General features: G+C 38.5%; 1 protein-coding gene across 1 annotated transcript; it reads left to right on the forward strand.

The window, feature by feature from the left end:
• Nucleotides 1-1,280: 1,280 nt before the first annotated feature.
• LOC124132557 (leucine-rich melanocyte differentiation-associated protein-like) lies at nt 1,281-25,946 on the forward strand. Its single transcript, XM_046496513.2, has 7 exons — nt 1,281-1,391; nt 6,632-6,732; nt 10,760-10,886; nt 12,774-12,913; nt 17,643-17,772; nt 18,320-18,401; nt 20,466-25,946. The coding sequence occupies exons 1-7, from the start codon at nt 1,290-1,292 to the stop codon at nt 20,543-20,545; spliced, it is 762 nt and encodes a 253-aa protein (XP_046352469.1). The 5' UTR covers nt 1,281-1,289; the 3' UTR covers nt 20,546-25,946.
• The last annotated feature ends 403 nt before the right edge of the window (nt 25,947-26,349 follow it).

Consider the following 26,349-nt stretch of genomic DNA (forward strand, 5'->3'; position numbering starts at 1 on the left):
TTTTACGGCAAGCATGGGTTGCTGAAGACCTATTCTACCCCGGATCTTCTCGGGTTAGTTCCATATATGGAAGGAATAACTCCATTATAGATACCCTGGGAAGAGCGATAATTTTTGCAACACAAAAAACGATAGATGATTTCGCGGAGAAGCTGCGAGGATACTAGCATCTTTAAACCAGTTGCAATTTAAGATACAACGAAAGAAAAGATAACTGATTTTCTTTTCACATTAACGCTTCAGTGTTAGTTAGGCTGCTCCTACATAAATGTAAATTGAAATTAAATTCGTTTTAATTATTTCTAAAAATAACGTCAGACGTAATTAAAAGCTTATTAAAGTGGAAGAAATGTTTGTCATCCTGGGTGGTGGCGTGTGACTAATGTGGTATTCTGACATACATGATGGTGATTAATCGTCTTACGGGGGATTACGAGTCGCGAAATTCCTCCACCTCCAGAGGCGATATCTCATTCAAAGACGTTGTCTAAGTGGTAGGGAATGAACACAACATAGCATCTTCAGATGAGGCAGGGTTTATTGGTGACAGACATAGTATTACGTTGTTAGTGTTACATATATGTTGTACCCGTGAAGATCCGGGGTAGAATAGGTCTTCAGAAATCCATGCTTGCCGTAAAAGGAGACTATAGATCTACTGTCGTAAGGGGCGACTAACGGGATTGTGTGGTCAGGCTCGCTGACTTGGTTGATGATGCATGTCATCGTATCCTAATTGCGTGGATCGATTCTCATGGTGTTCATCACTGGATTGCCTGGTCCAGACTCGATTATTTACAGACCGCCGTCATATAGCAGGAATATTGCTGAGTGCGCCGTTAAATAACAAACAAACAGACAAACAAACAAATGTCTGTTGTTCTTGTTTGGTTCGTTAATTATTATTTTTGTGTGAATTGTATCGAGGTAGATATGTGAGATAATTGAACAATCGGTAAATGTGTATACAGGAATATGTCAAGATGAACTGTAAACGGGGCTCATGTCACATATTTTTTAACCTAATCGGCGGTAATAAATGGTGCATTAAAAATTTGGATTCCTGTACGAAATCCCAAATTCCTGTAACCTTTTCACTGATTCTTCTGAAACAGATTAGGTTTATTATGACAGATGAAAAAACTAATCGCAGCTGCTATACAATCTTATCACACGAAACGTTATTACTAAAAAAATGTTACTCCAACAGTCCAACCAAGAGCCTGTACTCTAACACAACGCTTTTCCTGTGCAAGGAGCTTGCGTTGTTGTCATGTGATGTAGCCAAAATGGCGGACGTAAACGATGAACAAGTGCCCGCGGAGAACAGTGAGGATGTTGTAGAGACAGAGGCAGAGGAATCGACACACTATATGTTTGAAGATGGACAGGTTTTGACTTACATATATAATTACTTATATGATTCCGGTTAGGCGTTTCACACAATAATGCATGTAGGACAATACACTGCCTGGTAGTGGTACACCGACTCTGTTTACAGTCACATGCAATGAGTCCTCGGTTGGTGCGCTGTCTGTTCCGTGTCGGGCTTCGAAGAGTATTCGAGTCGAGTTTAGTGGGACTCGAGTCCAGTTTGAAGGACTCGAGCACTCGACTAAGGGAGATAAGTCTCATTTGGTCGACTTTCAATAAGTTAATAGAAACGTGTCTTCTTTCTTTTTCACGAGTAAACAATTAAATCAAATAAAAGTGTCAAAAGCTTTTCTTGTAGTTATTTTTCGAAACAATACACTTATATACAACCATTTCATAAGGATATTTCCTGGTTTAAAAAGTACTTTATTTCTTGTTTAAAAGGAATGTTTTACGAAACTATTAAAGGGGCACTGATCTAACGCAATTCCCCGGACTGGTTGTTGCCTTTGTTATTGTTTTTTTCCCCGTGAGTACCCGGATGATACGCAACGCAACTGAGCGTGACCAGAGACTGGGCTACCATCTGCAAGGACAGCTAAATAAACTTGGAGGCTGGAAGCAATATTTGTTTTACGCATTTTTGAACACTGGTTGGTTAACTTTTAAGATTTATAAAGATTTCGACAAAGGTTGCATGTTAATTAATTTCTCCAGCCTAAACAAACAGACAAAAAGAACGGCGGAGCTCATCGGATGTCGTCATTTGGAAATACCCCAGATGCTTATAGTTTAATAATAAAAAAAAGTATCCCTGCAGTGAAAGCATTTTCAGATTCCGGATTGCGTCGATAATACGATTACTACTCCCTTGTTGTCATCCACGTTTTCTGGTATAACCCTACACTTGTGTATTTGTCGTCATTCACTTGATGCTCAGTTAATGAATTTATTACAGGTACAATTAGTGGTAGCACCACTTAGATTACCTGACAAAGGTTCCCATTTGGCATTTATTGTGTCTGGGGTAATTATTCAATCTAAATCCAGGTTTGAAGTGAGGTGAAATGTGTGTTATGTAATATGCACATGGCAGCCCAGCAAGATGTGAATGATCAGTTGATTTACTTTTTTTGTTAATCAACGGATCGTCCCTAGTCATCAAAGGATTAACAGAAAATACGTTAATTGATTAATCACTGTTATCTTGCACAATGGATATGTCAAAAGTGAGTGTTTACTTGTCTAGGTTTACTAAAACAAAGGGGATACACTCATATCATGGCGTGAAGTGTCGATGTAAAAACAACATACTTTGTTCAAACTTCAAGGGTTAACTGATAATACGTTGATTGATTGCTCATTGCTATCTATCACTCAATGGTTTTTTAGGAACCGTGTCACGTGGGCTTTGTCAGCCGACCCTTGAGACTTGACACCTATGTGAAACACCTGAAACAATCTAAGTGAGAAACGAACACGGGTTATAATATCCCGAAACGATATATATCTTTAAAAAAAATTGATGGTTACAGAGACACGTGACATCAAATAAGTTTCTTTGTACAGCTGCAGACAAGTGGGATAGTGTTCCTTTGTGTGGATATTCACGGATACATACTCGAACAAGGAAGCTGCCTAAAATTATACACATAAATTTGGTAGGTTGTAATTATGGGATCTGCATTTTGTTTTCCTTCATTTGCTGTAGCATTGAACCTATTCGTTCTTGTTCCTCTATGTCTTGGTTGGGAAATTATTCAATGCGCAATAGACGTTGTTTTCACAAGTCTTTTCCTTTGTAAGCGTGTATATATTACCGTCAATTTGTAAAATGTGATTCTCTCAGGCAATTTATAAAATGTGTAAATATTTAAGTCATTTTGACTTAAAAATCTGTCCAGATTGACTAAAATCGATTAAGACGATCAAAAGGGCCTAAAAACACCACAACAGATTATTATGTAGGATTAGAAGCCAAACAACATAGAAATGTACTTTTAAACGTAACATTTTCAGTCTCTTGGTGATGACATTAAACATCAAAATGTTTGAAATTCGTTATCATAAAAATACAGATGGAAATGTTTTTCAGTCACTTTGTAAAATAACTGAATATTTAGGCGTTTAATAAATTTGAAAATGTTACACATTTTGAGAGTAAGAAAATATACACACTATAAAAAAAGCAATTCTCAGATGAAATATTTACTTTGTGTTGCAAGTCAAAATAGTGTACACGAAATTCGCAAAATTACCAAGCAAGTGACTTATCAAAACTTCGTCACCATTACCGATGCTACCCACAAAGATACGCACATTTCCTTATTATCTTGAAAACTGTATTTCATTTTGTTGATCAATGTAACCATGCTCTTGTGACTAATGCGCTTACGAATGGCGCAGCAGAGGTCGCGAACTAGTCTAGATTTCTGCTATACATCCGGGTACTCACTGGGAAAAAACAATAACAAAGGCAACAACCAGTTTCGGGGAATTGCTTTAGATCAGTGCCCCTTTAAACTGTTGCAAGCAGTAGACCTATTCATTCTAAATTAGCGCTGTCCCGTTAATCATCATTCATTCAATATTTTCATAAGATATTTATAACTGGACATCACTTTATTGAATTTTAAGATTGTGTTACTGTATCACATTCTAATTATCTCTTCAAATGTCGGGAAAACATCTTAAAGAAGTCAACTATAAATTTACAAGCCTAGTAATCTTTCAATGTTTTGTTTTCAATTAAGAAAAAGGTAAATACTGACTTGTGAATTTGTGACAACATTGAAAATGCTCATTTTAACTTTTTATGTATTTTGTCATTTATTGACAATTTCCTTCGGCGGTGGCATCAAATGATCTTATTTATCATATAAGGTATACCTAAGATTAGTAAGAAGCCAGCCTGCAAAAATCCAGCCAGTCACCAATCGCAACATACATCACGTGACGATCATGTGTGCGAGATGTAAACGAAACGAAAATATCTGCTGTCACCGAGTTCGCGGTGCACATGCTTTGCAAATCCTGCAGTTGACTGAAATCAGCACAGCAGTTTACGAACCCAATGTCGATTTCGTTACGCAATTTTTATTAGACTATGTATTGACTCGCATTGTACAGCAAAACTATAACTCCATAATTGCAGCATAGTTTGGCAATGTTGGAAACTGGACTTTTATGGTCAGTTAATTCCCTTGCTTTGGGAAGATAAAACAAGGCTGGGAAGAGTCTTTTCATTGTTTTTTCCTTCAAGTCAAGTCTGTGTAATTTCACTGAGCAGAACATTCCTAAGCAGCTGTTGACATACTTTGTCACCCTGAGACTTGATATTCCTGCATCCTGAAGATCTTGTCAGTTTTACTGTTTGGTGATTTGGCTACCTTCTTTCGCATTGGCTCAAAGTGTTTTTGTAATGTTTTATACTTTCTTTCCAGTGTTTCTTATTTTCAGATGTGAGATTGTACTGTGGGCTTTAGTAAGTGCTAGGCTTATTCGTCGTCTCGTTACTGCTCTTCTAGGTCTTAAAAGTGATGTACATATCTACATGTATGCAGATGATTTATGTACATTTGCAGTGTCTGTCATTTCTTTACAAAGAAAATAGAATTGCTGTTTAATTTTTGTAAGAAGTGGGGTTCATCTTATATCAACTGGACAAAACTAAAATTTCATGCAACAGCAGCAACAGTTGCATGTAACATTGTGCAAAATAACAGTAGCAGCATTAACATTGACCGTTATAACAGTAGCAGCATCACACACATCTTCCACCATGTGGGCGGTCAGGTAGCCTAGTGGTTAAGCGTTCGCTGGTCACGCCTAAGACCCAGGTTTGTTTCCCGACATGGATACAATTTGTGAAACCATTTCTGGTGTCCCATGCCGTGATATTGCTGGAATATTGCTAAAAGGGGTTTAAAACCATACCATGTTTCATTTCGAATGAATAAACAGGAAGTGGAGAGTTGTTTGGCAAGACAAGTGTCTCATTTCCCGTTCAGGTTTCTAACAGAGCCTAAATGAGATAAAACTTCAACTGAAGATGAATTCACCTTCTACTTGAATGTCCAGTCTATTATGACTTGCACCAGAAATATTTCAAAATGTTACTTGTCACAATGTGTACATTGACAGAGATTTTTTTTTTTTTATTTGCTTTGCAAATATATGTCATTCACAACATATTGTTCAAACTATGTTAAAGATGCTTTGGCATTATGATCTTTGTATGTGTACATTGTAATACATGGATTATTGCTGCTCTGCCTAAAATGTCCCATTTGTGCTTTTGTGCTTGAGCCCTAGGATTTATATGAAAAACAAAGGAGACTATGCTTGTCGTAAGAGGTGACGAACGGGATCGGGTGATCAGGCGCGCTGACTTGGTTCATGCATGTCATCGTATCCCAATTGCATGGACCAATGCTCATGATGTCAGTCACTGGATTGTCTGGTCCAGACTCGATTATCTACAGCCCAGTGTCATATAGCTGGAATAGTGCTGAGTGCGGTGTCAAACAACAAACAAATTATATGAAAAACAATGATCGTGATGATTGACTACACTCTGAACAAGTCCCTAAGGTCTCGCAAAATACCATTCCTCACACTGTTAGTATCATCTCCAAGAAAACACAAGGCTGTTGAAGCTGAAATTTGACATGCTTGTTCCCATCAATAATGACATCCCAAATTATCCAAAAAGGTTCAAATCCACTTTTCAATATGGCTGCCATGCCAAGTTTGGTCTCTGTGAAGATTCTGCATCGTAAATCAGACTCTTGAGCACTTTGATCTGACATGTGTCAAAATGCCTTCTTCCTCATGTTGTTTTGCATGAAAACTGAATAATGTGGGGTTTTGTTTTTTTCTAAGTCGTCTAAGGCGCCGTGATTCGCTGTGATTCGCTGTGCAGAGTTGCGTCCCTTTTGGCACGCCAGAAACCTATGATTGTGGGTTCGAATCCCAGTTCGCCCCGATTATGTTTCTAGGTTTGTCAGCACCATACCCATGCTCGTGAGTTTCACCGAAGTGGTAAACGTCTGAGACCTGCATCACTTCGGGCTTTCCTCCCACATTAAGCTGACACACCATGATATAACTGGAATACAGTTCAAAGCAGCATTAAAACCGACTCACTCACTCACTCACTCACTCACTCACTCACTCACTCACTCACTCACTCACTCACTCACTCTAAAATCACAACATTACCACATACTGATGAATAATGGAATTTGTCTTCCAGTTATCCTGTCTCGGACAAGACGTTGAAGAAATCCCTCAGGCGGCTATAGATGACTATGCCAAAGTGACACGGAGATTAGATCTCAGCTTTAACAGATTACAGTAAGACTTGATGTTGATTCAGTCTGATACTGCTGTTTACTGATCCCATGCAAACAACCATGTGGTGTACCCCACCCAAAGGAAGATATTGTATATCTAATTTTGACAAAAACATGTGATTGGCTGAAATTGAGGGTCAAGGTCATTAACCAGGAGAAGCATTGAATTTTGTTATAAATGCAGCTGGAGGCATAAGGTTTTCTGTTTTGAAGATATTATTCATGTATTGACATGTGTTTCCCAGACCAGAAGTGATGTATTCAACTGGAAGTTATATAAATAAGCAGGAAGTGATATAATTTAACTGGACGTGCATGTAGCTTTCTTACTAAAGTTAGCTAGTATTTTTTTCCCAAACCTGGAAATCATGTAATTAAGTTGGAAATCTGGATAAAAATGATGAATGGGCATCATGTGATGACATAATACTGGAATTCGGAATAGAGGAATAGCAGGAGGACTATGTAACTATAAGGGTTTAGAGCGTGTGTTGTCTAAGACCACAAGCATCATCTTGGGGCCATTATATAAGATGTAGCAGTATCACTCGGGGTACATTATACTACATAGGGTTTTATGCGTCCTGTGTTAAGTTTTATGCTATACCACAACCCCGGGTACATAGGGTTTTATGCGTCCCATGTTAAGTTTTATGCTATACCCCGACCCGGGGTACATAGGGTTTTATACGTCTTGTGTTAAGTTTTATACTATACCATGACCTGGGGTACATAGGGTTTTATGCGTCCTGTGTTAAGTTTTATACTATACCACGACCTGGGGTACATAGGGTTTTATGCATCCTGTGTTTAGTTTTATACTATACCACGACCTGGGGTACATAGGGTTTTATGCATCCTGTGTTAAGTTTTATACTATACCACGACCCGGGGTACATAGGGTTTTATGCATCCTGTGTTAAGTTTTATACTATACCACGACCCGGGGTACATAGGGTTTTATGCATCCTGTGTTAAGTTTTATACTATACCACGACCCGGGGTACATAGGGTTTTATGCGTCCCGTGTTAAGTTTTATACTCTACCACGAGTGGCGAGTGGTATAAAACCTAATGAGGGACAAATAAAACTGCATCTACCCCAAGGAATGACAAAATATGTTTTGTGAAACAGTTATAGAAACAGATGATTGTTTACGGAAATATTTTGACTCCAGTAAGGAGACACATTAATATAAGTTAAATGGTTTGATAACGTCTGGATTAGCTGGATGGGAGGATCTGCTAGCAGGGAGGAGACTTGTTCATTACGAAGACTTAAAAGCAACAGATCATTAGAAAATTATGGAATCTACAAAAACGTTAGAAATAAATATAAAGCAATAACAAGAAAGGGTAGATTAATATAACAAACACAGTTATATATTCAGATAAACTTCTCAGTGAAGATTTAACAACATTTTGGCGAAAACTTCAGAAAATCCGAGAATACAATCACATTTTTAGTTCAGTTTCACTGGAGCCATGGTTCAATCACATCAGTGCTCTTTGCTCAGAAAATCAAGCTTATGAGGATACTAAGGATACATTTTCAATAGTACACAAGAAAATGCTGTATGTTACTGAGGAAATAAATTCTGATATTACTGTTGAGGAAATTACAAAGGCGTTCGATAAACTGAAAATAGGAAAGGCACCAGAGCATGACAAACGTATAAGTGACTCGTTTAAGGAAGGAAAACCGTATTTACTGGAATACCTGTACAAGAAGTTCAACTACAGTTTTAGAAATAGGATATTCCAACAGTAGTGGACACTTGGCATAAAAGTGGAGATATAAATAATCCTGATAATTATAGGGGCATTACACTGATGAGTGCTATGAGTTAGCTGTATACTTCAGTTTTAAATGAGAGATTATCTACATGGGCTAGAGAGTATGAAAACATATACGAGGAGCAAGCTGGATCTAGATTAGTTTACTCTACAACAGACGTTTTTGTGAAGTGCTGTTATCCAAGACTGTTTATCTAAACGTAAAGGAAGATTTTTTGTAGCCTATTTTTAATTTTAAATTTCTTTTTTGATTCAGTTGATAGAAATCGCCTTGTTATACTTGACAGAACTTCATGTGTTATGTTCAACTTACGACAGTGTAAAATGCGAAGTTAAGATAGATAATATATTTTCTGAACTGTTTGATTGTATAACTGGTTTATGACAGAGTTGTATCATCAATCTATTGTTATTCTCCCTTTATATTAATGAGTTAGTAAACAAATTGTATATAAGAGGTGATAGAGGAACGCAGCTATACCCAGATCTTATGGACTTGTTAATATTACTATTCACAGATGATATTATACTTTTCTCAGATACCATATTTGGACTCCAGAATCATTTAAATACTCTAAAATCATATTGTGATAAATGGCAATTATCAGTCAAAAGTGACAAAACTAAAATAGTTGTCTTTAGGAAATCTGGACATCTGAAAAAATGTGGATCTTTGAAATCTGGAGAGGCAGAAGTAGAATTTGCATCAAAATACAAATATATCTTGGAGTTATTTTCACTTTACATCAAAATATTCAAAATAAATTAAATCAGTTGATGCATTTTAACCTATGAAATGTTTTGAAAATATTCAACATTAAAATAAAACCAATAATTATGTATCAGCTGATGTATGCCTCTGAAATTTTGGGTTGTCAAAACTTTGAGGTTTTAGAACAAAAACAATATACTGCTTGTTAAAGATTTTTGGGCATTTCACAAATGTCATCGTGAATGTGGAAGGTATCCATTCTTCAATGATTCTTTGCTTAAATGTATTAATTATTGGTTAACACTTATTAGCATGCCTGATTACTGTCCTACAAATGCCTATGACATGCTATAGATGTGCAAAACAGTTATTTTGAGGCAACATTGGTTAAACTGTCCTCATTTAAACATGGGTTTAGTTAGGCTTGGATCTAAAAGAATGTCCGACATGAAGTGTGTTTTATTTAAGAAATAAACAACGAGTGGGTGTTGTTTTTCGTACCATAACACTGCAGGGAGAATAAACCATAAGGGGCAATGACCCGAGTTGTTTATTCTCGCTGCAGTGTGTTATTGTATGATAAACAACAACCACAGGTGGTTAATTTCTTATCTGACTGAGATATCGATATTATGTACAGTCTCTTTAAGGATGATGATAAAATGTACAAGCTTTAAAAATATTTACCAATTTTTAAATAATGATGACTCCCTAAATAGAATCTGACCTCGGAAATGTCGGACAAGTTCATTTTACGAACAGGTGGGTTAAGTTTGGTATTTTCCCGCATATTTTCACAATCCTCGTGTCGATTATCTGTACATTTTCTCCTATTATTGATTGTCATATCTCTCCCAATGTTGGATGCGATCTTAAACCCTGCGTTTATGTGCGTAGCCAAGCTACATCTATGGGGTACAACTTACTGGACACTAAGTCTGCCCTCTCAAAAATAACATTCAATATATGACGTCATCAAGAGAGCATATTCAGATCTCCAGAAATGACATCATGATAGAACAGTGTTTTCTCGTGAGCATATTCAGATCTCCAGAAATGACGTCATGATAGAACAATGTTTTCTCGTGAAATATACCATTCTTCGTTCTTCATTGTTCTTTGTGATTTTTCAGGTAGCTATCTTATATAAATGAAATGAAAATGAGACTGTAAGACTTTTCTTCTCAAGAATGGAAAATTACAATAGCTGAAAGCTCAATCTTTTCTAATCATTGTGTGATCTGATATGTGCAAAGCAAAGAATTGTTTAGAAAACTTAATGTAATCTTTAAAAATTCTTTGTTGTTGTTATTATTTCGTAAATAAAAATTTTAATGACGAATTACTCATTTACTGCTGTACTTCCTTTTCTGCTTTTGTGTGAAAACTATGTACGCCAATGGCCTTGAATACAATAAACAGAATAGACCTGAACCGATCACCATTAATGATAGTGTAAAACCTGATTCACCCACTCACCCACCTACACACTTGCACCCTTGCATGTTCATGATTTCAGGAGAATCGATGGAATAGTACATTTTTCAAGTCTTGAAGAACTGGTGCTGGACAACAATGAGCTCAATGACAACCTGAAGTTTCCCAAGATGACGTCACTGCACACACTAACATTAAACAAGAATAAGGTAAGTGTCCGTTCTGTGTTGAATACAGACTTTATTCGAATCATGAGGATTTTATTATAAGTTGTAGCAGGATCAGGAGGGGTACATGGGGTTTTATGCATCCCGAGTTAGGTGTTATACCACGAGTGATTTTAATGTGACATTGTGAAAGAATTAAGACAAATTCAAAATTGATAGACAACAGCTGTTCGATTGAGCTTAGGTTAAGATGTGCTATGTCATGTGACTTCCTTTGACTCTGAAAAAGCCTGTAGCTTTTTGCTTTGAAGCAGGGTATAAGGGATTTATTCTGCCTCTCAGAATACACGTGCAGCCTATATTGCACATGGCGGGGTATAAGGGATTTATTCCCCCGCTGAGAAATTTATTACCTTCCAAGGCGGGATACACAGTATTTTATCAAGATCACATGGACCAATCACATGTCATCATTCTGTCGTGGAGGTATGATAATGTTATTTTTCTGAAAATTAACACATAATTCAAACATCATATTCTCAGGACAACAAAGCTTAAGGGATGTGAGCAGGTTTTCCCGATAAAAAAGAGGAAAAGTCTAGGGGGTCTGGGGGCATGCCCCACCCCCCTCAAAATTTTGTAAACATTTGATTGCATTTTAAGCAAATTCGTGCAGTTTGGACAACATTCACACCAAGAAATGTAAAAAGTCAATGGCAAAACTCAATGAGTCAAATAAACAAAGATGGAGGATGCAGTAAAATTTCAAAGTTAAATCAGTACTTTTAAAAAATCGGGCATAGCTTCCGCGCACCGGCTACCCGCCAGGTCTGGGAGCAATACTGCCATAAACTTCATCCCCCAGATACAAGGACAACTGTCACAAGTGTGCAATGTCTGACCCTTTTCCCATGTTGAAGCATATGGAATAAAACTTACCTTGTACTTACTTACCTTTTGTTGAAAAAAACAAAACTCAATTGCAAACATAAGACATTAATACAACATATATCCCCATGTTATGGGTTTTTGGACGCTGAAGAAACATTCATGGTTTTCTCGCTAATCACATGAACAACTGTAAAACATCTCATTCACTTATAGGCTAAAAGACAACTTAATCTTAAAAACAAGCTATCATCGGGTATTTAAATTTCTGTGTGAGGCCACACCCCACGTTATAGTGCAAGTATTTGTGATAGAAAACGTTTGTTGTCTGAAAACCTATGATGCTCAAAGCTCTGATAGAAAACAGGACAATCTGCGACAGTTGTCCGGTTTTCGATAACATTTTTTGGAGGTTTTTTTTTTAATCTTTGATTTTATATTTACACTGAAGATGTTTTTTCCGAGGACTACTGTTTTAAACAACGTGATTTTCCGCGTTTCTGCAGAGATTTCACATCCCTGAAACTTAGAATGGTGAACCTTTGTGTGCATTATAATGGCTGTAAGATTTCAAGGCAGCTTGATAATCATTTACCTTCTGTAGATGCACATGATGTTGTAAAAATAGATTTCTCTTTTTTCGCAAATCTGTTGAACGCAGTTGCCGATGCTATGCATAGTTGTTTTGGGTTTTTTTCTGATTAAAAAGCTTTATTAAAATGAAGTTATCTGTTTCATATTTATCAGTCAGTCATTATTTATGTAGGAACTATTTGGATAGCTATTAGAGGTGTAATGAAATGGTGGGTTTCGATACGATACGTAGCTTGATACTGTGGGTGTGATATGATTCGTATCCTACTACAGTACCGGGTAGTTCTATTTCACAAGTTGATATTCTTTCTCTTTAGAGATGAGTCACAACCCTGAATCATTTGTTATTAAATTTCAGAGATCAAAGAAGGGATAAAAAAAACCAAGCATTCTTACTGAAAGGATTAATGTATTCTAAGGACTTTACCAGTGATCCTGTGATTTCAGATTACCAACCTAGATGGACTTCTAGATAACTTGAAATCTCAGCTTCCGCAACTGACCTATCTGAGTCTACTTGGCAACACAGCTTGTCCAAACCAGCTCTCCTGCTCCGATAAGGATGAAGAGGATTATCAGAGATACAGGTGCGCTACTCTAAGACGACCTATGTTTATCACTCTGAGTTGGCCCCTGAGGGTTGGTAGGACGGTTCCATCACTACTGAAGTATATCACTGCTGTCAACCACTAGATGCTTGGTTCAGATGTATTATTCTGTAGCCAGTGTTATGTAGAATATTGCTGATGGTTCAGATGTATTATTCTGTAGCCACTGTTATGTAGAATATTGCTGATGGTTCAGATGTATTATTCTGTAGCCACTGTTTTGTAGAATATTGCTGATGGTTCAGATGTAGTATTCTGTAGCCAGTGCTATGTAGTATTTTGCTATGGTTCAGATGTATTATTCTGTAGCCAGTGCTATGTAGAATATTGCTGATGGTTCAGATGTATTATTCCGTATCCAGTGTTATGTAGTATTTTGCTATGGTTCAGATGTATTATTCCGTAGCCAGTGATATGTAGAATATTGCTGATGGTTCAGATGAATTATTCAGGTGCCAGTGTTATGTAGAATATTGCTGATTGTTCAGATGTATTATTCCGTAGCCAGTATTATGTAGAATATTGCTGATGGTTTAGATGTATTATTCCGTAGCCACTTTTATGTAGAATATTGCTGATGGTTCAGATGTATTATTCTATAGCCAGTGCTATGTAGTATTTTGCTATGGTTCAGATGTATTATTCTGTAGCCAGTGCTATGTAGAATATTGCTGATGGTTCAGATGTATTATTCCATAGCCAGTGTTATGTAGTATTTTGCTATGGTTCAGATGTATTATTCTGTAGCCAGTATTATGTAGAATATTGCTGATTGTTCAGATGTATTATTCCGTAGCCAGTGTTATGTAGTATTTTGCTATGGTTCAGATGTATTATTCTGTAGCCAGTATTATGTAGAATATTGCTGATTGTTCAGATGTATTATTCCGTAGCCAGTGTTATGTAGTATTTTGCTATGGTTCAGATGTATTATTCTGTAGCCAGTGCTATGTAGAATATTGCTGATGGTTCAGATGTATTATTCCGTAGCCAGTGTTATGTAGTATTTTGCTATGGTTCAGATGTATTATTCTGTAGCCAGTATTATGTAGAATATTGCTGATTGTTCAGATGTATTATTCCGTAGCCAGTGTTATGTAGTATTTTGCTATGGTTCAGATGTATTATTCTGTAGCCAGTGCTATGTAGAATATTGCTGATGGTTCAGATGTATTATTCCGTAGCCAGTGATATGTAGAATATTGCTGATGGTTCAGATGTATTATTCCGTAGCCAGTGTTATTTAGTATTTTGCTATGGTTCAGATGTATTATTCCGTAGCCAGTGATATGTAGAATATTGCTGATGGTTCAGATGAATTATTCAGGTGCCAGTGTTATGTAGAATATTGCTGATTGTTCAGATGTATTATTCCGTAGCCAGTATTATGTAGAATATTGCTGATGGTTTAGATGTATTATTCCGTAGCCACTTTTATGTAGAATATTGCTGATGGTTCAGATGTATTATTCTATAGCCAGTGCTATGTAGTATTTTGCTATGGTTCAGATGTATTATTCTGTAGCCAGTGCTATGTAGAATATTGCTGATGGTTCAGATGTATTATTCCGTAGCCAGTGTTATGTAGTATTTTGCTATGGTTCAGATGTATTATTCTGTAGCCAGTATTATGTAGAATATTGCTGATTGTTCAGATGTATTATTCCGTAGCCAGTGTTATGTAGTATTTTGCTATGGTTCAGATGTATTATTCTGTAGCCAGTATTATGTAGAATATTGCTGATTGTTCAGATGTATTATTCCGTAGCCAGTGTTATGTAGTATTTTGCTATGGTTCAGATGTATTATTCTGTAGCCAGTGCTATGTAGAATATTGCTGATGGTTCAGATGTATTATTCCGTAGCCAGTGTTATGTAGTATTTTGCTATGGTTCAGATGTATTATTCTGTAGCCAGTATTATGTAGAATATTGCTGATTGTTCAGATGTATTATTCCGTAGCCAGTGTTATGTAGTATTTTGCTATGGTTCAGATGTATTATTCTGTAGCCAGTATTATGTAGAATATTGCTGATTGTTCAGATGTATTATTCCGTAGCCAGTGTTATGTAGTATTTTGCTATGGTTCAGATGTATTATTCTGTAGCCAGTGCTATGTAGAATATTGCTGATGGTTCAGATGTATTATTCCGTAGCCAGTGTTATGTAGTATTTTTGCTATGGTTCAGATGTATTATTCAGAAGCCACTGTTATGTAGAATATTGCTGATGGTTCAGATGTATTATTCTGTAGCCAGTGTTATGTAGAATATTGCCAACCATTCAGACATATTACTTGGAAGCCACTGTTACCTGGTATGTAAAATTCCTTCAGAAATAGGACTTTTATTCTTTTCTTTTTCTTTTCAATTTGTTAGAATTGCAAGTAATTGTCAATCCTGAAAGTGTGATTTAGATGTATGTTAATATGGTTGTTTCAATCAATGCAGGGGTTGTTTCCATCAATGCAAGGGTTATTTCCATCAATGCAGGGGTTGTTGTTTCCATCAATGCAGGGGTTGTTGTTTCCATCAATGCAGGGGTTGTTTCCGTCAATGCAGGGGTTGTTTCCATCAATACAAGGGTTATTTCCATCAATGCAGGGGTTGTTGTTTCCATCAATGCAGGGGTTGTTGTTTCCATCAATGCAGGGGTTGTTTCCGTCAATGCAGGGGTTGTTTCCATCAACACAGGGGTTGTTTCCATCAATGCAGGGGTTGTTGTTTCCATCAATGCAGGGGTTGTTTCCATCAATGCAGGGTTTTTTTCCATCAATGCAGGGGTTGTTTCCATCAATGCAGGGGTTGTTACCATCAATACAAGGGTTATTTCCATCAATGCAGGGGTTGTTTCCATCAACACAGGGGTTGTTTCCATCAATGCAGGGGTTGTTGTTTCCATCAATACAGGAGTTGTTTCCATCAATACAGGGGTTGTTTCCATCAATGCAGGGGTTGTTTCCATCAATGCAGGGGTTGTTTCCATCAATACAGGGGTTGTTTCCATCAATGCAGGGGTTGTTTCCATCAATGCAGGGGTTGTTGTTTCCATCAATGCAGGGGTTGTTTCAATCAATGCAGGGGTTGTTTCCATCAATGCAGGGGTTGTTTCCATCAATACAAGGGTTGTTTCCATCAATGCAGGGGTTGTTTCCATCAATGCAGGGGTTGTTTCCATCAATACAGGGGTTGTTGTTTCCATCAATACAAGGGTTGTTTCCATCAATACAGGGGTTGTTTCCATCAATGCAGGGGTTGTTTCCATCAACACAGGGGTTGTTTCCATCAATGCAGGGGTTGTTGTTTCCATCAATGCAGGGGTTGTTTCCATCAATGCAGGGGTTGTTACCATCAATACAAGGGTTATTTCCATCAATGCAGGGGTTGTTTCCATCAACACAGGGGTTGTTTCCATCAATGCAGGGTTGTTGTTTCCATCAATGCAGGGGTTGTTGTTTCCATCAATGCAGGGGTTGTTTCCATCAATACAAGGGTTATTTCCATCAATGCAGGGGTTGTTTCCATCAATGCAGGGGTTGTTGTTTCCATCAATGCAGGGGTTGTTTCAATCAATGCAGGGGTTGTTTCCATCAATGCAGGGGTTGTTTCCATCAATACAAGGGTTGTTTCCATCAATGCAGGGGTTGTTTCCATCAATGCAGGGGTTGTTTCCATCAATACAGGGGTTGTTTCCATCAATGCAGGGGTTGTTTCCATCAATGCAGGGGTTGTTTCCATCAATGCAGGGGTTGTTTCCATCAATACAAGGATTATTTCCATCAATGCAGGGTTTGTTTCCATCAAAGCAGTGGTTGTTTCCATCAATACAGGGGTTGTTGTTTCCATCAATACAAGGGTTGTTTCCATCAATACAGGGGTTGTTTCCATCAATGCAGGGGTTGTTTCCATCAACACAGGGGTTGTTTCCATCAATGCAGGGGTTGTTGTTTCCATCAATGCAGGGGTTGTTTCCATCAATGCAGGGGTTGTTTCCATCAATGCAGGGGTTGTTACCATCAATGCAGGGGTTGTTGTTTCCATCAATGCAGGGGTTGTTTCCATCAACACAGGGGTTGTTTCCATCAATGCAGGGGTTGTTTCCATCAATACAGGGGTTGTTTCCATCAATGCAGGGGTTGTTTCCATCAATACAAGGGTTGTTACCATCAATGCAGGGGTTGTTTCCATCAATGCAGGGGTTGTTGTTTCCATCAATACAAGGGTTGTTTCCATCAATGCAGGGGTTGTTTCCATCAACACAGGGGTTGTTTCCGTCAATGCAGGGGTTGTTTCCATCAATACAAGGGTTGTTACCATCAATGCAGGGGTTGTTTCCATCAATGCAGGGGTTGTTGTTTCCATCAATACAAGGGTTGTTTCCATCAATACAGGCGTTGTTTCCATCAATGCAGGGGTTGTTTCCGTCAATGCAGGGGTTGTTTCCATCAATACAAGGGTTGTTACCATCAATGCAGGGGTTGTTTCCATCAATACAAGGGTTGTTACCATCAATGCAGGGGTTGTTTCCATCAATGCAGGGGTTGTTGTTTCCATGAATACAAGGGTTGTTTCCATCAATACAGGCGTTGTTTCCATCAATGCAGGGGTTGTTTCCGTCAATACAGGCGTTGTTTCCATCAATACAGGGGTTGTTTCCATCAATACGGGGGTTGTTTCCATCAATACAGGGGTTGTTTCCATCAATGTAGGTACTTTGTGCTGTATCAGCTTCCCGGACTCAAGTTCCTGGACTCCACGTCTGTCAAGCCAAGTGAAATAACCGAAGCTGAGAGAGTTGGGCCTTTCATGAGGGTTGTCAAACTACAGAGCTCGGAGGAGGTCAGTACTATAACATTGATGTTGGAAGTGGAAACATGCATGAGTTCATTTTACACCATTTGTGATCCAAATAATCATTAACAAAATACCATTGGGGAAAAGAGGTTTTTATGAAGCGATCTCATAACATTATTCCCTGGTACACCAGATAAATTCGAAAGCACATGCCTACTGAAGCTGAAACTTTACTAATGATCTCAATTTGTTCAAGATGTTTGAATCTGATATTAAATATGGCCGCCACAAACCTAGCAACTCGTCATCCATTTCTGCTCCAAATTGTAATCTGCATCCTCTAAAATTGCCAGACTGAGGAAGCCCGAATCTTTGCATGAATGGTCCACCCTTTGATGACATCATATTTTGTTTGTTTGTTGCATATTAGTTAATACTTTGAACTCAATATTCATGCAGAATGTATTTGTATTGCAATGCTGACAGGAACTGTTTCTAAGTGACTGTGTTTGTTTTATACTGTTGACTTAATACATAGGTGGGCTACAGAGCCATGGCCCTATATTTCAATATATTGTTTTGTCTCTGTCAGGTGAGCTCCTCTTCACATGAGGATGACCGTTCCGACTACACCCCTCTACCACAGAAGGCCAGGGACCCAGAGCAGCATGCAGGTAGGTGGTGGTACAAGTATACAGACAGCTAGACCCTTCTACCTCAGAAGGCCAGGGACCCAGAGCAGCATGCAGGTAGGTAGTGGTACAAGTATACAGACAGCTAGACCCTTCTACCTCAGAAGGCCAGGGACCCAGAGCAGCATGCAGGTAGGTGGTGGTAGTGGTACAAGTATACAGACAGCTAGACCCTTCTACCTCAGAAGGCCAGGGACCCAGAGCAGCATGCAGGTAGGTAGTGGTACAAGTATACAGACAGCTAGACCCTTCTACCTCAGAAGGCCAGGGACCCAGAGCAGCATGCAGGTAGGTGGTGGTACAAGTATACAGACAGCTACACCTCTACCACAGAAGGCCCGGAACCCAGAGCAGCATGCAGGTAGGTGGTGGTAGTGGTACAAGTATACAGACAGCTACACCCCTCTACCACAGAAGGCCAGGGACCCAGAGCAGCATGCAGGTAGGTGGTGGTACAAGTATACAGACAGCTAGACCCCTCTACAACAGAAGGCCAGGGACCCAGAGCAGCAAGCAGGTAGGTGGTGGTACAAGTATACAGACAGCTACACCTCTACCACAGAAGGCCCGGGACCCAGAGCAGCATGCAGGTAGGTGGTGGTAGTGGTACAAGTATACAGACAGCTACACCCCTCTACCGCAGAAGGCCAGGGACCCAGAGCAGCATGCAGGTAGGTGGTGGTACAAGTATACACCTTCAACCTGAGCTTCTTTGGGGTCCAAGACTAAGGTGGCACATCGTGATATATAGTGGAAAACATCTTCCAAAGGCAAGGGCGTTAACTGACTATAAAAGTCTAGTTTCCACCTTTGCTAGAATGGAATTCCGGAGTTACATTTTGACTGGACTAACAAGTCTATGCATAGTCCAATCAAAATCGTAAAGAGCTAGACATCTGGATTTCAATGTGCAGATTTCAGTCAACTGCAGGATTTGCAAAGCATGTGTACTGTCAACTGGGCGTCGACAGATATTTTGCAAATCTTTTCATCTTTTTAATCAAGGTGCTCAAGCGATTTAATGCACTTTGTGGGATAAGACCTGTTTTATAACAATATAGATCTTCATTATTGAGCAGATGTTTTTGACTGGGCGCCACAGTTTTGTTTGAAGCAAATGCAAGTGATATGAGAGGTGGAATCTGATTGGTCAATAGGACACACATAAAAGGGACATAACTTGTAATAGCCACTGGTGGCGCTACGGTTGAAAATTCCAACCTAGTTCCGCAGTGATAGAAACTTTTATTGTCAGTATTGTCAGTAATACCCTTGCTTCGGAAAGATGACTGGAATTTTGGCGGGCACTGGTCGCCCAGTCAGCTGGGGCGCCATGATTTGCTGTGCAGAGTTGTGTCCCTTGGGCATGCCAGAAACCTATGATTGTGCTTCGGCCAGGTTATGTTTCTACATTTGTCAGCACAGCTCAGGGATTTCACCACAGTGACATGACTGGAATACTGTTTAAAGCAGCTTTAAACCCAACTCACTCACAATCTCATTAAAATCAGATCTTACCCCGGTAGTTCTCGCTACCGCTAAACAAAGATCTGAGGACATCCCATTAGGGGTCACGTCAGAAGGACCTTTCATCTGACCAATCAGAGCATCGCTTACCAGATCATGAAAGTGACAGCCTCGAAAACTTTAACTCCAAACGATAGTTACGGGTTTAACGACTGAATCCATACAATCTAGACCATGTATCAGCCATTCCAGAATATTCTTTTGTTCGGGTTTCAAATTTGTAATTGAGAATTTGTCAAAATATGTTTCGAACTGAGTCGCCAATTTGAAATTAGTGCCGTAAAGCACGAGAAAGCTGCCTTCTCATTGGTCATTCCATTGGTCGGTCAAAGTTCGCGCAAGGTCGGTCTGACGTGACCCGTAATGGGATGTCCTCAGTTCTTTGTTCAGCGGTAGCGAGAACTGAGGTCTGATTTTAATGAGATTGTCTCACTCACTAATGGACATCTGAAGACCTTACAAAAACTCCCATCTTGTTTTCCGTGTTGTATGCTTTACTGCATTTCTTTCTTCACACAGGAACATTCGGAAAGAGCAAGTACATATACTATGGGCGCCACTCAGAAGGAAACAGGTTCATAAGGAATAATGACCTCTGACCTTCAACCGGACATGCCAGGACCATGCAAACGAAATCAGTGTGAATCAGTACTGCTGCCACAAGTAGATTGATTACAGGGTTGTAAATGTAACGACTGACGACCTCAAGCATTGCTATGTTTTGTACTATAAGCATATTGAATCAAATTTAATGTTTAGATTTTGGATTGATACTAGGCAATCTGCTTATTTATTGCTGATGTTTTATCGTATATCGCTGTGTATAAAGCGAGTTTTTCGTAGTTTTACAGCAGCCATGGTCAGATTGCTGCTATTGATAACCTTGAAACGAACTTTAGTGGATAGAGAAATTATATATATATCATAAATGCTATACATTGACTCTTTGAAAGTCTTATTTATTATAGTTTGACTTTTATATGTCAACAGAAAACTTTCACTATCACGAGCGCAGGAGCATCAACGGTAATGGGTCAAATTGTTTCATACTAAAAAATAGCAGTAGAGATCAGCTGTTATTAATTTATTTCAAATATATATAGTAAAGCTGCAACTAAAATAACATGATATTGGAATAAATTATTCCTGATAAAATAATAGTTTCACATACAATTCTTCCGATTATAGTATCAAAATTCTTTAAAGTTATATTATTGAGTAATTTCTAACCGAATCACCGGACGATTCCAAGAAATCATGTGTGCAGCTGATGGCTGCTTCCGGCTTAGTTTCCGAGTCAATACACTCAGCAATCTTAATCACGGCTTATAAAACAATTCCTATCAGAACAGGAAATACAATTTAATCGGTAAATCATGATGTCTAGTGATGTTTTCTCAAATTTAAAATTTATATTGATCAAGTTTAATTGTTATGATCTGTTCGTTGCCCTGAATTCGCTGAAGTGATACGATGTAAATCTTTTCTGCGGAAGACAGACATGTTTTTTTTGCAAATATAGGGATTATGTATATGTTGGTGATGTGCTTCATTCTGATTCACTTTATAGACTGTGTATACATATTAGCATCGAGTATACAATTTAGCATAGATTTTGAAGGCTTGTTCAGGGGGTGGCTATATAGACGGCGATATACGGTATATTATATCTCATTCTTTTGTATATTCTATGCTTATTACCTGTATTACTGGTTGGATAAGTATTTCATTCTTTAAATTCATAAGTGGACTCGCTATCAGTATAAGTATTAGGGCTGGGATGGGTTACTCGGGTACGCGGTTGGGTACTGAGTAGGACCAAGGTACCCATAGGACTACCCGGACCCGTGGTTAGTCGCGTGATATATTGTTTAATGACAAAAATTATCTAGAACTCTATGGTAACTCTACAAGTTACTAATCTTCGTATTTCTTTCTGACTATGCACCCATTCCTTGGGACCTTTCATATGGTTGATTAAAGATATAACTGAACTTCAGTGTATGCATGACGAGATCATTTGATACATATATCTAAATACTTTTTGCAAGTGCTGTGGTAACAAAATTCCCAATAGGACATTTTGTATCTCTTGACACCTACAGCGTGTACCCGGGTAGGGACGGGTAATAGGGGGGTGGGTACCCGGGTAGTAAATTTCGTCCTAGGCCTAATAAGTATCACTGAGACCAAATGTGTTGTTATTGTAATGGTCCATGGTTTGCCACAAGAAACGGTAGACATTGCTTCTCCGAAACATATTCTGGTGCTTTGCAGAAGGTTCACTCTCTTCCATTCCATATGGTGCTTGGTCTGTAAACTTAGCATGTAAATCTTTTCATCTGCAGACACTATGATGACTCTACAACTGTATGTTAGTGTGCACAGATTTTAATCAGTTATTTTATGTTTTCAACATTTGTCATGTGTCAGGATTTTATGGTGTATCATTACATTACAAATTTACACATGACAATACCATACATAATACTCATACCTATGTATTGATGCATGTCATATCTGGTTTGATTTTCAGAAAATATTTAATATTTACAAAATTATGCCATAACCCAGCATGATGTACTCAGAGTCCCCTTACTGCTTGGCACAAAACAAACTGCTAAGTCTAAATGCATGGTACCATTTGAATGGGCTTAGATTAACCAATCATGCACGACCAACAAACTGCTTGATGTCACATCTACATCATGTACATGGACAACATGGTGAATACACACAAAAACAGTGCAAAGTATGTATTGTGGTACATATCGTATTGTTACTCACATGTCATGTATTGATAGGAGTACCATGATCCACTGTCATTAAGGAGATAAACGTTCTGTGCTGAGGTAAATTTGAGATATGTTATACCGGATTGATAGCCTCTAAAATTTGTGTGAAACTGGACACGTAGTGTCAATTCCGTATTAGACCCCACACTGTTTGTCGCCATGTACATGGCATGAGTGTCCCTAGCAGTGTTCCATACATTGCATGAGTGTCCCTGGCGGTGCTCCATACATTGCATGAGTGTCCCTTGCAGTGCTCCATTTATGACATGAATGTCCCTGGCGGTGCTCCATACATGACATGAGTGTCCCTGGTGGTGCTCCATACATGACATGAGTGTCCCTGGCGGTGCTCCATACATGACATGAGTGTCCCTGGTGGTGCTCCATACATGACATGAGTGTCCCTGGCGGTGCTCCATACATGACATGAGTGTACCTGGCAGTGCTCCATACTTGACATGAGTGTCCCTGGCGGTGCTCCATACATGACATGAGTGTCCCTGGCGGTGCTCCATACATGACATGAGTGTCCCTGGTGGTGTTCCATACATGACATGAGTGTCCCTGGCGGTGCTCCATACATGACATGAGTGTACCTGGCAGTGCTCCATACTTGACATGAGTGTCCCTGGCAGTGCTCCATACATGACATGAGTGTCCCTGGCGGTGCTCCATACATGACATGAGTGTCCCTGGCGGTGTTCCATACATGACATGAGTGTCCCTGGCAGTGCTCCATACATGACATGAGTGTACCTGGCAGTGCTCCATACAGTGAACAGCTTGATCAGATCAAGTCTCCTTTCTAATGATACTCAGACTCAAGTGTTCTGTGTTCAGTATGGCGTACACAATACAAATAAGGGTTCACTTGTCATAGAAATCCATTTTTCTATCTCAGGTAGATGTTTTTGATGTTATTCTGTGGAGAAAGAGCTCGAATGCATGAGTGGGAAGCAAAACCCATTTGTATTAGGGTGGGGCCAGACTATATTTTGATTTACATTTTTTTGGTTTAAGGGGTTGATCCTTAGGTGGGAAAATGAAAAGACGTGAGATTTTTCTTTTGCATGCAAGTTGTTTTACCAAGCTTCACTGTCACAGCTTCATATTATGTATGCATGATGTTTTGGTGGTGAATACATAAATTTGCATTCAGAAGAATAAAAAAACAACTTTTTAGATTAATATTTTGTTTTACATTATGTTTATTTATTGTTTATGTATTTTATTTACTTTATTGTTTTAACTGATGTTTTTTTAAGTCTCTCCTGTCCTGCCCTGCCCACACTCGAATGCAGGTTGCAAAACTTGGTATCTCCTGCTAGTAAGTTTGTTTGAAGTGTACCTCTAGTCATTCAGCAGTGAATGGGTACCCAGTAGGCAGGATGAGCGAGTTGAGTTGAGCTCATTTCTTTTATGCCATATGCTGTATAAACTATGAGTAGTATGTGTACATATATATGCAAATATTCAAGTAAGATATTAACATTGTTCCATTTTATAGCTGGATTTATTCAACATGGAAATAAATAATTTTCTCCTTGAAATTTCTAGATCTTAGTATCTATACTGAAATCAGATGATTACCATGTGTTGTCTGTATTAAGTTTCTCAAACAGTCTTTAAACACGGTTCATCTTTATAATTGTGTCAGTTTCTTAACTAAGAATGTTACCTGCCTATATAGTATTACTATGAGTATGTACAATCTGTCATGTTATTAGCTTATCTGCATTATAGTTGATTCAGTGGATATGGTGTCTGTTCCTTATCCACCAGCTGGTCTGTAATGGTTGTTTGATAAAAATTAAGAATGAACAAAAGTCAATGCAGGTTTAATAAACAACAATCATGCAGTTTGGCAAAGATTCTAATGATGGCTACAACACACCAGATATCAGTGCACGTCTTAAATGATTTTGTCTATACATATCACAATGCTTATTTCTTGTTCGATAGTGAAGCTTTGAGTGTTTGTTTACGATGAGTGTACTGGGACAGAGACCATGAAGACCAAACTCCTGTATAACATGCTACATCATGTATATTTAAATACCACAACAATATTTGTTTATTTACCACTCAAGTTTTGATAATAGATTTCTGAGTGTAAAGAGTGAAGACCGTTCTCAGGGTTAGAGAGTTTATTTGTATAGAAGGATGAGAAGGCTGACGAAGACAAGACCCCTAACTAGTGGTCACACCACAACAGATGTGGTGTACAATGTTTACGTTGTGATTAGCAGATGGACATGGAAAATGTGATGGTGTTTGGAAGGAAGTGAAATGCATAATTAAGAATTGACTTTCACTTAATGCGAGTTCATTGGAGTATGAGCCTTCATAGAGTGAGGGCCAAACTGTATGAATGTCGGAGCTAGCGACCAGGGAAGTAGTCCGTCAATGTTGATGTCATTTCAAGAACACATTCTCATGAAAAACGTATGAACGTCAAATGATGCATTTTCTAATGCTAAAGTTCCCATTTCTACAACTACTTTGAGTAAAATAACTGTATGAAAGTACTCTGATGAAAAGTTCAGTGGTATATGAACACTTTACTGTACTCAAGGTCTCTGTTGACAGGGATGTGTGGGAACATTTATCTGTTTGAAAAAATTAAATTACTAAACAAGATGTGTATCTTGCAGCAGATTGGTTGCATTATGACAATGTAATTAGTATTTAATGTTGATTTGCATGAACAATCATATTCATAACAACCCTGGACTCTGGTCAACAAAGCAATCTTAGTGCCCAGAAGACGATGTAAAAGAATGAGAGTTAAGATGGCCTAAGCACTAACATTGCTTTCTGGAACAGGGTCCAGGTGTGCAGTCCCCTGACACACGGCAATGATTTTAGCAGAGTTTTGTCCCTTAGCTTTGTTGGTTTGAATCCAGTTTCAAGAAATTGTGCCTTAACAACTGCTATTGACAATGTTAGGAAAATGTCCATTTAGATAGCATGAGACAAAAATGAATTTTTCAAATTAGATAGAATTTGGATTACTCTTCAGTTATTAATGAAATGAAGTTTTGGGATTTTTAGTCAACCCATTACTTTCCTTCTTGTTTTGTTTTACCAGATGCTTTGAATGGATTTAGAGAATGCTGGACATGACTCAAAATAAGACACAGGAATCATTCAAAATCATGTAAATATTTTGACACACGAACTTAAATAAATGGTTTGATTTTGATTTTGTTTGTGTGTTGCTAATATTAGCTCAACTGGTTATAGGCCAATAGAGCATTCATAATTCAGCCCATGGTGAGTGAGTTGGGTTTAACACCGCTTTTAACAGTATTCCAGTTATATCAGCTTAATGTGTGAAGAAAACCTGAAATGATGCAGGTCTCAGACCTTTACCACTTCGGTGAAACCCACGAGCACGGGTATGGTGCTGACAAACCTAGAAACATAATCAGGGAAGAACTGAGATTCGAACCCACAATCATAGGTTTCTGGTGTGCCCAAGGGACGCAACTCTGCACAGCAAATAGCGGCCCCTCAGACGACTTGGCCACCCCTGCCCCCTTAGCCCATGGGAATTCCATGGGGGTCGTACGAGGTGACGGTGGTTTGTTGTTCATAAATTAAAT

This window comes from Haliotis rufescens, unplaced genomic scaffold (assembly GCF_023055435.1).
Source record: "Haliotis rufescens isolate VD_foot unplaced genomic scaffold, xgHalRufe1.0.p SCAF_20, whole genome shotgun sequence".
Taxonomy (NCBI): domain Eukaryota; kingdom Metazoa; phylum Mollusca; class Gastropoda; order Lepetellida; family Haliotidae; genus Haliotis; species Haliotis rufescens.